Source organism: Chaetodon trifascialis, chromosome 19 (genome assembly GCF_039877785.1).
Source record: "Chaetodon trifascialis isolate fChaTrf1 chromosome 19, fChaTrf1.hap1, whole genome shotgun sequence".
NCBI lineage: Eukaryota > Metazoa > Chordata > Actinopteri > Chaetodontiformes > Chaetodontidae > Chaetodon > Chaetodon trifascialis.
The window spans coordinates 14,997,087-15,011,369 of NC_092074.1; the positions used below are offsets into that span (position 1 = coordinate 14,997,087).

General features: G+C 44.2%; 1 protein-coding gene across 8 annotated transcripts in view; it reads right to left on the bottom strand.

Annotated features, from left to right (window-relative positions):
• Positions 1-14,283, bottom strand: part of utrn (utrophin) — a 173,584-nt gene that overhangs the window by 1,905 nt on the left and 157,396 nt on the right. For 7 of the 8 annotated variants that reach the window (XM_070987929.1, XM_070987930.1, XM_070987931.1 and 4 more), the window contains 5 exons: positions 7,549-7,710; positions 6,132-6,369; positions 2,549-2,624; positions 2,186-2,269; positions 596-621 (listed from right to left, as the gene is read on the bottom strand). In XM_070987929.1, coding sequence (XP_070844030.1) covers positions 596-621; positions 2,186-2,269; positions 2,549-2,624; positions 6,132-6,369; positions 7,549-7,710 — 586 coding nt within the window. The remainder of the gene's footprint in view (positions 1-595; positions 622-2,185; positions 2,270-2,548; positions 2,625-6,131; positions 6,370-7,548; positions 7,711-14,283) is intronic. The other variant, XM_070987933.1, reaches the window with a different exon arrangement.

A 14,283-nucleotide genomic window follows, 5' to 3' on the forward strand; every position in this document is an offset into this window, starting at 1 on the left:
AAAGCCAAATGATTGACGTGCAGCGGCCACCGAAGAGGAAGGTAGATAAACAAAGCAGGTGTCTGTTTTGCAGCAGCCGCCACGAATGGATTCACAGCAAGTTTTAACGGGTGTGTAAAGGTATTAGCCGTGTGGAAGAGACAAGCCGAGCAGTGTAAAAAGACAGCGAGAGAATGGGGAGAATGGAGGGCGTCGGAGCAGGGTAAGAAATTACAGCAGGAAGAGGTCAGTGGCAACAGCTTTCACCACACCTCTATCCCAAAATGCACCTTGGCCTCATAGCGGGGGAATGAGATGAGCAGCTAATGGCGCTCCCCAGACATCCATTAGCCGTCTCTTTCTCACAGGCCACTGAATGTGGAGGGCTGAGGCAGGTGAAGGCTACATGGAGGGGACTACTTTTGCAGCAGCGGCTGTAATTACCTCTGTTCCTCTGCTCAAACGTCTCTCACCTTTGCCAGTTACTAAAATAGCGACCCGGAAACACACACAATGAAGCAGAGAGGAAGAAAAACAGGAGCTTCCAGAAAAGCTGCGAATACACAAGACCGATTTCTAGAAGTGTGTCTGAACGTGTGGAGGATCCTCGCCTTACCTGTGGCCTTGAGGAGAGGCTCGAGGCTGCGGGAGACAAAGCAAAGAAACAATAGTGTGGTTTAACACTTGAACTCCTCAGTTCATCTTTTTTCTTAAGTCTACACTAAATTATCAGCCTGTGGGTTCCTCCCACATATTCATGCACACGCTCAGCTCTGTGCCGTTCAGTCCCGGTGCCTCGGAGCTGTGCAGTAACCAAATGCTAATAACGCTGGAGCGTCTGCCAGATTAGAATGGATTTTAACTAAAGCCCTCACAGGAGTTTTGACTCTAAAAATTCGAATGCAATTTAAAGTGAGTGAGCCCTAACTTGCTGTTCAAACATTTTTATTTATTTTTCTATTTAATTAATATCCCCAGAGGTGAATGTTCTTTCAAATTCTGATGTAAAGAGTAATGGGGGTCTAACATTTATACAAGATCATATCAAACACCAAATTTAAATGATCATCGAGAAAAGCCGAAGGCTTTATTTAAAATCTGTGTTTGAGAAAGCACTTCATCACCACAAAGTCACAATGTAGAAGAGCCTGCACGCACTACACAAACCATGATCACGCTTCTTAAAAAAGCACACTCTGTAGACCATTGTGCACTGACATACAGGACGAGACCTTTTGAATTCACGACTACAGACAAGAGCACAGCTGCTCCAGCTGCAATCATTTATACATGACATCCCGCAGCATGCACGCACGCACACACACACACACACACACACACACAACCAAAGCAGAATGACAACATTAGGTAAAAAAAAAATGCAGAGCAGCAGTGTGAGAGGTGGTGAAAGAGGACAGAGAAGAACAGAAGGATGAACAAACACAGCGAGAGGAGGAAAAGGAGACAATAAGAAGGTGGACGATGAATTTGGAGATTAAAATGATTGTATCAGGAAAGAACCACAGTTTCTCCCCTGCCTCAATTTCCTGCTTCTGTTTCATTCACGTCACACAGCCTCAGCACGGTGAGCCTTGTAGGCGAGGTCAGAGACATAAAAAGTACTAACATGGATGACAAAAAAATCTTCTGTGTGGACTTCTGAAACTGATTTTCATGCCATCCTGTTTAAATAACGACAAATAAATACATATATATATGAAAGATAATAGCAGAGATTTAAGCTTAAATCAGCCATTTTTTGAGCTGAAACATTTAGCCCGAAATTAATTGCCAACTATTTTGATAATTGATTAATCATCTCAGTCTTTCAGTTGTGAGGATTTGCTGCTTTTCTTTGTCTTATATTTATCTTTATCTTTATATTTAAGATAATAATCCAAAACTTAAGGTTTTGGACCGCTGGCAGGAATAAACGAGTCATTTCACTTTCCCACGATTAATTTTGTACTTTTTATAGCTCAAATGATTAACAGAGAAAAAAAATCTGCGGAGAAGGGTGCAAACTTGCTAAATTCACACATCTGGTACGCTACACAACTCTTCCCCTGTGAGGGATGAAGTATGAACAGTTAAACAGAGCGACATGCGCTACTTTTCTGCTGACCAGCGTCCTTGTGGCAAAACACAAATCTGCCTTCAGAGCCGGGGAAGACACGGTGGGAGCGAGGAGGAGGAGGAAACTTACGACTGCATGCAGGGAAGGAGTTGTTAATCTGCTCCATTACATCTGCCAGGTCAGAGCTGCTGTTGTGGGAGTCCAGCAGCTCATCTGAACACGCACACACGCACACACACGCACACACACACACACACACACACACACAGGTTGAATTTCAGTTACCACACACTTTGATGTGGCGCCATACCACAGTGAGCAACAAGTTTCCATTTGCAGAGCAACAGTGTGAGATCCTTCAGTGTTCAAACTATCTGCATAATGTGGCTGCTGCCACGGCGATTGAATTCCAAGGACCGATGCTCAAACGACAAGATTAATGTTAGTGTGAGTGTTTGAGCATGCATGTCGTTTTTGAGCCCAGTGTCTCACCTGAGTTTTCAGTAAATGGTCCTCGATCTTGCGCAGTGGGAGAGGACACTCCATTTACCCTTGAGTCTACCTCCGGCTGAGAGAGAGAGAGAGAAACACACGGAGAGAAGAAAGCAAAAAAGAAAACTCCATTATTATAACATAATTATTCCGCCTGGCATCCGCTTGACAACTTCAAAATTAGCCCTGCTTCACAGCAGACAAGGGAATACCAGGGGGCGGCACAACGAGGCTGTCATTATGTGAGCACAGACGTTTCTCATAAACATCTCTGCCAATGTTCCTCTTTGAGTTTAACATGCTACTTTATCAATCACATTCAAAGACCCCAGAGGACATTTGCATATGTAGCTTTGTAGCTAACTGTCGCACACAGTTATTCTAATGAGTGCAACAGGAGAAATTCCTTGACTGCCAACACAAATGACACGAAGCCAAACGATGGAGCAGATATCCTCGTGTCCACAGTAATACACAATATATGCTGTGGTCACATTTAAAGCAAGAACATAAAGATTTCAGGCATTAATGCAGCTGCCACAGGTAGCAGACAGTGAGTGCACTACACTAACAAACATCCTTAATGTTATTTTGGTTCATACTGCCATGCACTGTTTGCACTATGCCTCCGGGAAACCTGTTGTGTGCCAAGATGTCCTGAAATCTACAGATCAAATGATAATGTGCAACTCCAAGTTTTCATTTTCTTCTCAAAATAACAGTAAATACCACAGATATGCAAGTCACGGCTGATGGGAGAAGTCTGGCGAAATGGGCAATTTGTCAAACAAACAGAAGGGAAGAGAAGAAGATGACAGTGAAAAGTGCAGTTGCTCCAAAAAAAAACATAACAGTATCTTAATCGGTCAATTAGAGATTAGGATTGTGTAACCTAACAACTGTGGACGGTCGATCATTTTGGTAGAAAACATGCTCTGATGCACAGGAGAGAACAGTTGATGTGTGGTGACGATTACGACAGATTCCCACGTTCCCTTCAGCTTTTCGACGGCAAGAAATCAAATGTTGCCTTCCTCGTCACCCCTCCTCTTCTCCTTCCCCTTCATCTCCCGCTGCCCCCGGCGCCAGTAAAGGCTAACATGTTGGAAACGTCCGTGGAGCACAGGCCGCGTCTCGAGGCTCGTCTTAGAATAGCTGGGGTCAGGGCTTTGGTCGGCCTTCAGGAGTGAGAATTTAATGCGTGCCATCAAGCTGGCTGGGTTCATTATTCTGCTGCCTGGCAGTACCGCTGACGGTTGATGGAGAGACATGTTGACATATCGTCAGGACTCCGGGGACTTAAATGTCAGAAAACAGAAGTTCTTACTTAGCGTGGGGATGTTTGTGTGTGTGCAGGTAGCTGCGCGTGCCATTAGGCTTGCTTTTTTCGTCGTCATCTCTCAGAATCGGTTCGCTTCAGGAATACAATGAAGACACAGGGGGTGCAGGAAAAGCTCATGCTTGGCTCATTAAGACAAAGCACAAGGAACTGTACTTCAGTTTCAGCTTCAATATTTCCATTTTATGTGCATGTCGACTTTATGTATTTCACAGGAGCAGCTACTTGTTAGTTTTTACTTTCAGAATTTATATAAAAAACTGACATTTTTAGAAATGAATCTACGAAACAGCATATGCAGCAGTTAAATTAGTTTAATGTCAATCATCTACAGCTGTGAAATGCTGCTTAAATGCTATATATCAGGAATAATAATCCAGTAATATATGATAATATAGCACTGGCACAGGCTATTCTGCTGCCTGATGAGTCACTTTTACTTTTCAAGTTTGAAGAGTTGCATACGGTTACATTTACAAATCAGTATCTACTGTCGAAAAATGAGGGGAAGATCTCCAACTTAGTGAAGGATGGGCACGCAAAACTCTTTCTCTCTGTCAAAATGTTAATCCTCATCCATTAAAAATCTGCCGAGTCACGTTAGCTGCCTTCCCCAGGCTGTATTTGTTGTGAGTTATTACTGTGCTTCCAGCTCCACAGCTTCCAGAGAGCCAATACCTGCCCCTGTGTTTGCTCAGTCTGATTTGCTGGGATTGCGGTTTGTTTGGCTTGAGGGCTGTGCATTTCTCGCTTGGCACAAACAATCCAACCTCGGTGAGCAATTAGGCCGGGCATAAACAAATCTGGACGTTATTGATAGAGGGGCTGGAGACGGATGCCGGACTCCTGGATGGAATGGAAATGATGTGATTAGGATCTAATCTGAGCATTGATGAGCAGGTTCTGTTCTTCAAAGACACAACAGAGGGAGGATAAAAGCTGAAGCTGTTAGCATGTTTGCATCCAGGTATGTGCGGCTGTCTGTGTGGCGAATTCACGAGTACATATTTACGCTGATGATTTACTGGAACGACTTTGAAAGAATCCTTTAATTTACTGAAAGCATTCTGTACGAGGGGTGCGCTTTTTAAAGGCTTTTTTTTTTTTTTTTAATTTTACGAGTTGCACTGAAACAGCCCGGCCAGCTGGTGTGTGCTGAGCGAGCCTGTGAACTGTGATTACTGCCCTGCTGCTCCCCAACAACAAGCCCAATCAACTAAAAGAAGAGATAACCTATGGAGGAAATGCACTTCAGATCACAGTATGTATAGTATGTGCTACGCTCAAAAGGCTCTGAAAAGCAGAATTCCTCTAGAAGATCCACAGACCTTGTTGTGAGCAGCAGGACCTGCCTACTGTGCATCTATTCCCCTCACCCTCGCTCGCTTGTGGAGATTAGTTTGGTGAGCGATACTGCAAGCTAATGTTACAGCTGTGCCGAGGAGGACGCCTTTAGTGCAAGCGTCCCACGTTGTCCACGATTGGAACAAGGTTCCATCTGCGCAGTGATACGGCTGGTGGGTGTAGTTCACTAGAAAGGAAATAGTTCCAACGGGGTCTGTGGATTATCTCGAGTAATCAGGTCATGATTTCTAGAACGAGACATTGCTGTTCAAAAGTTTACTTTTCTGTGTTTGTACCATCTAGTTCCATTATGTTCAAGAGAAGACAGAATCTCTACAGCTGATGATACAGCTCAGCAACTGACGGCAAAACACGGCAGAAAGATGGATAAATAGCACTGCAGGTAAGAGTGAACTGTCCCTTCAAGCAGCTGTCAGCCTTCTATCTGCTGCATATATTTGCTGTATTACTATATATTGGGGGAAAAATGTTCCTTTCAAAGCTCACACACCAGCTGCAGTTTTTTTCAAGCTGACAAATGCATCTAGCTCGCCTTAATACACATAATTGTGATTAAGCTGCTCCAGGTTTGAAGTCCTTTTCCATTTGTAGACGACGTCCAACATCTATGTTGTTTTGTGTCTGCTAAGCGCCAAAACTGCAGCCATTCTTTCTGCAAATGGCCTCTTCACAGCGACAGCTTGAATCTATTTCAAAAAACAGTCCACTTTGCAGTTGTCAGGGAAAAGTTCACACCAACACGAGACAAACCCAGTTCCTTTTCTCTGAAGGATGGCTATTTTTGTAACGCATGAGTCTATGAATATATGTCTCTGTCTCCGCTCAGCCGTAACCTGTGGATAAAACAAGCCCAACAAATTGGTGTAAGTGGTGTGTCACCTGGTGCAGTAGCTGTCGGAGGCGATGGAGCTGAGACTCCAGCTGTTTGTTGTGTTCCTCCAGGATATGCATGCGGGCCTCCAGTCGGCCCTTGTGTTGTCGTAGTAGCTTGGCTTCGGCTAGAAGATCGGCCTCATCGGGGTGGGCAAAAGAGCCCTCCGACTCCCAGGGGCCTCCAGCAGGGGCCCCTCGCTGGCCGTGCTGCTCCTTTAGCTGCTCATACTCCCTCTGCAGGGTCCTGGGAAAGAAGGGTTAGAAATGCAACATCTATCTGTCACACACAGCTTTCAGGTCATTTATTAAGTAAAAGTAGCAGTGCCACAATATGAAAATACTCCATTACAAGTACAAATCCTGCATAAATGTACTTCATTCTTCAAAAGTAAAAGCACTCATTCTGCAGAAAAATGGACCCTTTGAGTGTTAAACTACTACACATCATTTCACTGGATTAAATCTACTGATGCATTAATGTGTGAGAAGATGTTTTGCATGTCAAACCATTATGTCACTATTAACTCCACTTGTCAGTTAAAGTAAAAAGTACAGAACTTAGAGTAAGTGTACATAGTTACTTTCCACCACCTGTACTTTCAACCAATCCTAGAGGAGGGCTCGTCTCTATTCTTCCTATAGCTGAATATTTTTTATTTATTTATTATTATTATTAGCAGTCGTACTGAAAGAGAGTCTAGCTGCATTCAAAGGCTCCTTCCTGAACCTCCACAGTGGGGTTCCACATAAAAATACCACAGTCATGTTTACCTCCGCTCTCTGTTTTCTCGGTGATATCCTATTTGAAGTGAATCGACAAACATAAAGCCCCCACCCCTCTGCCAAATCTCTCCCCTCACTCCCCATCCTGGTGCAGAACCATAAGCTGCCATGCTTTACTTAAGTTGGCATTTATGAGCCTGGCAGTAAAGCTCTCTCCCCTAGCACCTGTGTGTGTGTGTGTGTGTGTGTGTGTGTGTGTGTGTGTGTGTGTGTGTGTGTGTGTGTGTGTGTGTGTGTGTGTGTGTGTGTGTGTGTGTGGTGTGTGTGTGTGTGTGGGTGTAATCAGTGTTAAATCACTCCAGTCGAGCCTCTGACTGTGCAAAAGCACCGATACAACAATAGATCTGAGCCATCTCCATTTACTAATCAAACCAGGGAAGGACTTGGCCTGTGAGACACACCGGGGGTACGGGAAGTGTGTGTGCATGTTTATGTATTGTGCTCGGGGAGGTGGCGATGAGCACATGTACTCAGATGACACCAAGAAGATGCATTAGAGTTAGAGGAAAAGAAAAAGATAAAAAGAAAGATTTGAATTTAAATAAGATCATACCTAAACTAAGAATAAAGAGAATTCTCGTTCTTTGGGTCTTAACCAACGTCTTTCCACACTCAAGTTTCTTTCTTTCTGATGTCTTACCTCTGCTCCTCCTCCAGACGAGCGATGATCCGCTCCAGCTCGCCTCGTTCCTCCCTCTCCACGGCCTGCAGGATCTGGGCAGGACTCTGGGGCTGGCTGCAGGGGGAGCCCTCCCCTCCCAGCGTCTGACAGTACTGCAGGATCAGGGCATGCTCGTCGTCCCTGTGGGGATGGAAAGTGCATGTGATGAGAGAGGAGCCCAAACACTTTGTCCCTGTTAGTCGCTTCAGTTCACCTTCTGCTCAGTTCAGGAGGGGGGGTGGCGGCTTTTTTTAGCGCTTGAATGATGTATGTACAACTGAAAATGCTTTGAAGAATTATGGTAACTACTTATAGCAAACCATTATGTCTGGAAATAACTTGGAATAGATGCCTGGAAATGATGATATGATCAGTGTGGCTGTACAAAGGCAGAGAGCAGCGTCTGCAGAGGCACTGAGGAGAACAGTAATGTAGTAATAGTAATGTCTTCATTTGACACCTGTTTAGGCTGATGAACAGCCCACATGACTGCCACAGAAACTACGTCAGACCAACACTAAAAAAATCGGTTCTCTCACCATTCTCATCTATTCAAATTAGGTTGTCTTCTTTGAGTCGGTCTATAGTTAAAGGGATTAACTCTCTTCGTTTTTGCTAGTGTGTGTTTAGCACTAATAACAGTATACTGCTATCAACAACAAATGACCCTGTAACTGAATAATGTGAATTAATGGTAGCTTAACCGCACCAAATCGCTGCAATCCAGCAGCGTTCAAGCTGTGATGGCACTTACTGCTACTCTGCTAAGACAGTCACCGTTAGCAGGAGTTTTAAAGTTCAGAGAGGAGTTCAGCTACTTCCTCATTGACTTATGTGCAATAACTAAGTTAATAACCATTGTTTTTTAACTAAAATGAATATTTTATCATTACAGATTGCAGCCAGGTGTGTGTATATTTAATTTTAAGTCTAGTTTTAGCTCCCCTGCTAGCTTTCACTTCACATATCTCTCCTGCTTTAGCACAACAGGTCTCGTCATCGGTCTGTCTGTAACAATTTTATAAGCCGTTTCAGGAAAATGATGCACTTCTATGGCGTAATAAAAACAGATTCTGGTCTTAAGTCCATTTTGACCCAATGTGCGGCTACTGCCTTTTGGCTTTATGGGCCAGGGCAGATCTGCACAGTTGAGCAGGGCTGAAGATGAACTGCATCCTGTAGATCATCAGTGAAGTGCAAGGTTGGCCCGATTTCATTGGACCAGTAAAGCTGCTGAACTGACGCCACTACAGCGTTTCACTGTCTTCTTTCATGAATCAATGTCAGAGTACATCAAACAGGACAGGGAGGTGACAAATTCACGTAAGAAAGAAAAAGCCAGCTTAGCATAAACAGAAAAGAAACCTGCAGCTTCTGAGCGCCTACTCCAAACAAAGGCTGTGGTAGCTGCCACGATATGGAAGATCTTCAGCTTGTAGGCTGGAAGCTCCACAATCCCTGGTGGAACACACGTGTCAGTCTCTTACTATCTGATAGCTGGAATAAGGAAGGGCTGTGAGGAGATGGAGAGAGCAGAGAAGAGAAGGAGCCTGACAGACCGATGGATAGATATGGAGGGAGAAATGGCTGCTGGTGTCTGCTGTTGCGTATCTCTATATGAGTGTGTGTGTGTAGCTGTCCGTCTTTTTGTGTGTTATCTGAGTGATCTGAAAGGGGGTGGCGGGGCTTGCCAAAGCCCTGCTGTCACCTTCCCTCTGAACCACAACCTGAGCCTTGAAGACTAAAACCTGACAACCACACACGAACCAAAAAAAAAAAAAGATGGCAGACTGTTATTTAAAAGTCCTTTCCATTACTAAAGTGACTGCTATTTCCAGAGCCACTCTGACAGCCTGAAACGGAGTTTGGCAGTACAGCTGGGCCACAAGAACAAAAAATACCATGATAGACAAATTGTCTTCTAGTAGTAATAACAATATATACTAGAGATTTTAAATGAATTTTCATTTTATGATGTATTTTTGCAGCTTTGGCCATTATGACTCATTATTACTCACTATAGTAATTGCTGAGATCTGGAAACATGGTGACATGGCTGCAACAACGTCCAATGGGGAAAGAAACAGGAGCAGGAAATCAGACAGGTCGTTAAAAGAAAAATTCAAATTGCTAGTGAGTGAACCTGAAACATCATTGCTAATCCATCATTGCGTAGGAAAAGTGCAGCGACTACGGTGAGTTGAGCCGAACCGCAGAGTCGATCTGTGAGCTGTGGAGGATGTTTACAATAGCTTGGGGAATTTAACCGTTCCCCTTCATTTTCTCTCCCAATTAAGTTTAACTAACCTGGAGTCTTGTTTAAAACCAGTCTGATTGCCTGACTGCCTGTGTTTATTTTTAGCAACATCCCTGCATTCCCAGATCATTGCTTTTGACTTAGTGAGCACAATGGTTCTGTTATCAATAGAAACGATGGCCAAGGCGACACAATTAAGATGCAGGTGGTAATTCAATGGAATCACCCTGTATTTCTAATGCCTAAAAAGGGGCTTTAACCAGGTAATTTAGTTTAGGTAGGTGCGACTTCCTTTACATAATCGCATCACAACCACGGGACAGAATACAATATTGACCTCTATGAGCTGAAAACTGTGCTTTACTTTAAGCCACACCTCAATCAGCAATATCCAGGCAGGTACTCTAGGCACCTTTTATTATGCACGCTGACTTGCTATTAACTTGGTTCAAACACTCTTATCAGGGCCAGACCATAACTGTGCGCATAATTCTTGGCTATAATGAGCAAGTTAATCAAATATGCTCGGGAGAGCAAGCTGGCAAACTGAAACGTCTCAGGTTTCACACAAGGTACCCTTGAATTTCACCATAGAGAGAAAATCAGTAACAATTCAGAAAATATTCAGAATGCCGTAATCGCCCCATGCATAATAAGAGAGATTACGGAGAGGAAGCTTTTTCTTTCTCAGACATGACATGAATTATACTACTTCATGACCAAGGGCCCAGCCAGCGGACAGCTAATGAAAGGCAGACAGAGTGAGACTTCCACCTCTTTTCACATAAAGGGAAAGCATCTTGAGGCAGTAGCCTTCCATGTAGGCTGAAGAGAAAAAGATTCTTTATCATTCATCACCCTAAGATCTTTGTGTGATCTGAGGCACAGATTTAAAGGTTATCTTCTTCAAACGTATCATATCTTTTGCAAAAAAGAAAGACACCAATGACACAACAAGCATGAAACGACTTTTTAAACAGGAAGTCAGCTTGTTGTGTACCCTCTCCTGTAACCAGTAGCTCTCCCTTGCCCTTTTCTGTCATAAAGTTCCTTCCAAAAGTTCTTTATGCACTTTTCTTTCTTTATATGACTCTTTCTCTCACTCTCTTTTTTCTACTCTGAAAACTCTTGCAGAGCTTTCATCATATGCATACACACACATATGTAGTTATTCATCAACTGCACTCTTAGGTGGAGATTGAATCAGGCTGAAACTGCTGAGTTACTGATAAATGACATGAAGAAAGCTGGCAGAGACAGGAAGCTGAGCTGCAACGTGCAGCAATATTCCAAACACACAAGTTTCTCTTTGAAAATCGGGTATGCTGCGACAAGGGAGATGAGGATGATGAAGAACGGCTTAGTTCCTGCAGACAAACTTGAAAACTGGCGGCAGTGGCTGTCTGCTGGGGTTAGGGGACTGTGGTCCAGCACAAACGGAGTGACCAATTAGGCCAGTCGCTGGCAACGGGACGCTGCAGCAGGACATTATGGTGGGCAAGAAGGAGCCCAGAGGAGAGCAAGGAGGGGGTCATTGAGGACTACAGTGTTGGCTCACAAACCAGCTGCTCCAGAATATTGGAAGAAAGAGGAAGTGGAAGCAAAAGGGCCGCAGGCTCGGGAAGCTTGCTGGTGGCTGAAGAGGACGGAACACAGAAGAAGAAAGAGATGGTGAAGAGAGCATCAGTGTGGGAGAAGAACTGAATGTGAATAATGGCGATGAATGACGAGGCTATTAGCTGCTTGGTGAGGGTGAGTGATGACGTGGATGAGTCTTTACCCAAGAAACAATAGTCTCCAGGCCTGACGCCTAGCTAACATATCACAAAGCCAGCAGCTACTCTCAAGCTGAATAGCACCATCAGCTGCAGAGACTGAGCTCAGAGAGAAAAGGTGAGTGGAATAGACGGAGGGAAACAGGAGAACGAGAGGCAAGGAAACTAGGAATAAGAAAAGGAATGGAGACGATGAAAAAAGGGCAGAGGCTACAGGTCTTGCTAAATGCTAAACCTCACTTTCTGTGGGACTTCCGCATTTAAAGACAGAGACTACACTTACTGGAGGTGTATCCTTTATGATGCATTTCATCGTTTAACTCTGTGGTTAGTGTTTAATCTGAATATTGCCCGGGCCCAAAGGTAAAACATGATTAGACTACAACTAAACAGGATGAAAGGGTAGAGAGGAGAGAGAGGGGAGGACAGAGGATGATGAAAGGAGGTTTAAAAAGAAACGAGGCAGAGAAATTAAAAGAGAGAGGGACAGGAATAAAGGGCATGATATCAAATGACAAGAAAAAGGGACAGCACTGGGGGAAAGACTGGAAAGCCAGAGATAACCAAAGAAAAAAAGGGAGTCTCGTTCCTCTGTGACGTACCGAGGCATCGATGTCAACGTTGTGCTTTGGCCGCAGGTCAGAGAAAAAAGGCAACACCGACTTCCTAATTAAGGATTCCCTTTTAGATAAAAGCAACGCAGGACAAAAATGAGCAGAAGCCACATGCACACGCAAACACGTTATCTCTGGAGCCTTCGCTCACACACACACACACACACACACACACACACACACACACACACACACACACACACACACACACACACACACACACACACACACACACACACTAATTATTGATATCACTGCACAGCTGGCAGTGAGTCCAAATCGGTGTTTGCAGGCTTTGAACGATCGGAAAATACAAGCCAAAAGCCAAACATGCATGTAATTGGCAAACGCAGTCATCCATGTTACACTATGCATGTTTTCATAAGCTCAAACGCTGCCAAGAAGGCACCTTCTACTACTGTATCGAGCACGGGGATAATTTCTGTGAGTGCGTGTCCCCACAAACAGCCAGATGGAGTGCTGTGATATACAAAGCGGCTCGGGTTGAAATCAGCTGTAGGCGGGAAAGAATAACTCTTGGAAAAAGAGAGGAAAGACAATGAGCCCCTCCGAACCAAAGGCATTAAAAAGGAAGAGGAAGGAGAGTTAATTCGTAGCTGAGAAGTCTGACAGCACAATGTACAGCTTCTTCTTTTGAGAGGAGATATGGCTGAGTGGGCCGTTTTACTTTAGCCGTATCTATAAAGCACAATACTGCTATATTTCCAAAGGATTTCAAAGTTACTTTCTCCTTAAAAGTAGGCCTGGATGGACACACTGGTGCATAAAAACAGAGCTACTGGCTGATTCTGCCCTTTTAAAAAACAGCCCACACTTCACAAATAATGTGAGTGACATTTTAGTGCAGCACAGTAACATTTATAACTCGCAAAAAAAAAGAATAATAACAGTACATGCGACAAAGGACCAGTTCTCATCACAAAGATGCTGCCATCCACATTATTTCACCCTCAGTCAGAACTAAGAGGCGACAGGTTTGGAATCTACTCACATAAGTTAATTATCCTCCACAAAACCATCCATCCATCCATCCATTATCTATACCGCCTATCCCTTTCGGGGTTGCGGGGGGCTGGAGCCTATCCCAGCTACAATGGGCGAGAGGCGGGGTACACCCTGAACCGGTCGCCAGCCAATTGCAGGGCCACATGCAAGGACAAACAACCATTCACGCTCACACTCACACCTACGGACAATTTAGAGTCATCAATTAACCTAATGAGCATGTTTTTGGTCTGTGGGAGGAAGCCGGAGTACCCGGAGAGAACCCACGCATGCACGGGAAGAACATGCAAACTTCACACAGAAAGGCCCCGCCTGACCCGGGGATCGAACCGGCAACCTTCTTGCTGTGAGGCACGCGCACTACCTGCTGCGCCACCGTGCAGCCCTCCACAAAACCATAATAACCTATAACCGCAGACAAATTGGGTGCGATTGTTTTCTCTTGCTAATGAGTGGTATTGTTCAGACTGCAACAAAGAAAAGGTTATTTGCATTCCTCTTTGAGATCTTGGTTAGTCATTTTATTCATTGAGGAATAATGAGCACGTCTGGCTTTGAAAAATGTAAAAAGGGTGACATGTTTTTTGTTTTTTTTTTAGTGTATGAGGCTGTTCTGGTCGAGAATGTTTACAGGAAAAATGCCGTAATTCCAGTATCATTTCTAATTGCCATTTAAATATGGAGGATCGTGCACTTTTTATCTCTACAGTCTCATTGTAGCTGCTGCAGCGAAGCCACTGCAACATTTCCAGTAATGACTCTGATGTTAGTGCATGAAAGCACAAGAACTATGATTATGTTCCAAGTGTGCCCTGGTGGGTGTTTTTTCACCCATTAGCCTTCATCAAACCGTCGTCTTCCTCACCTCATTAGTGCTCTGCACACTTGTGTGTACGGGTGTCAGAGTTGTCTCAGAGCTGGCAAAGATAATGGATTCCTGTCATAAATAAGCTGGAGTACAAAGCACAAAAGAGTAAGGAGGAGTGGGGATAATGTGTTAGGAAAGCTATGAGAGAAAGATAAATCCACCCCTGTTTGCGTC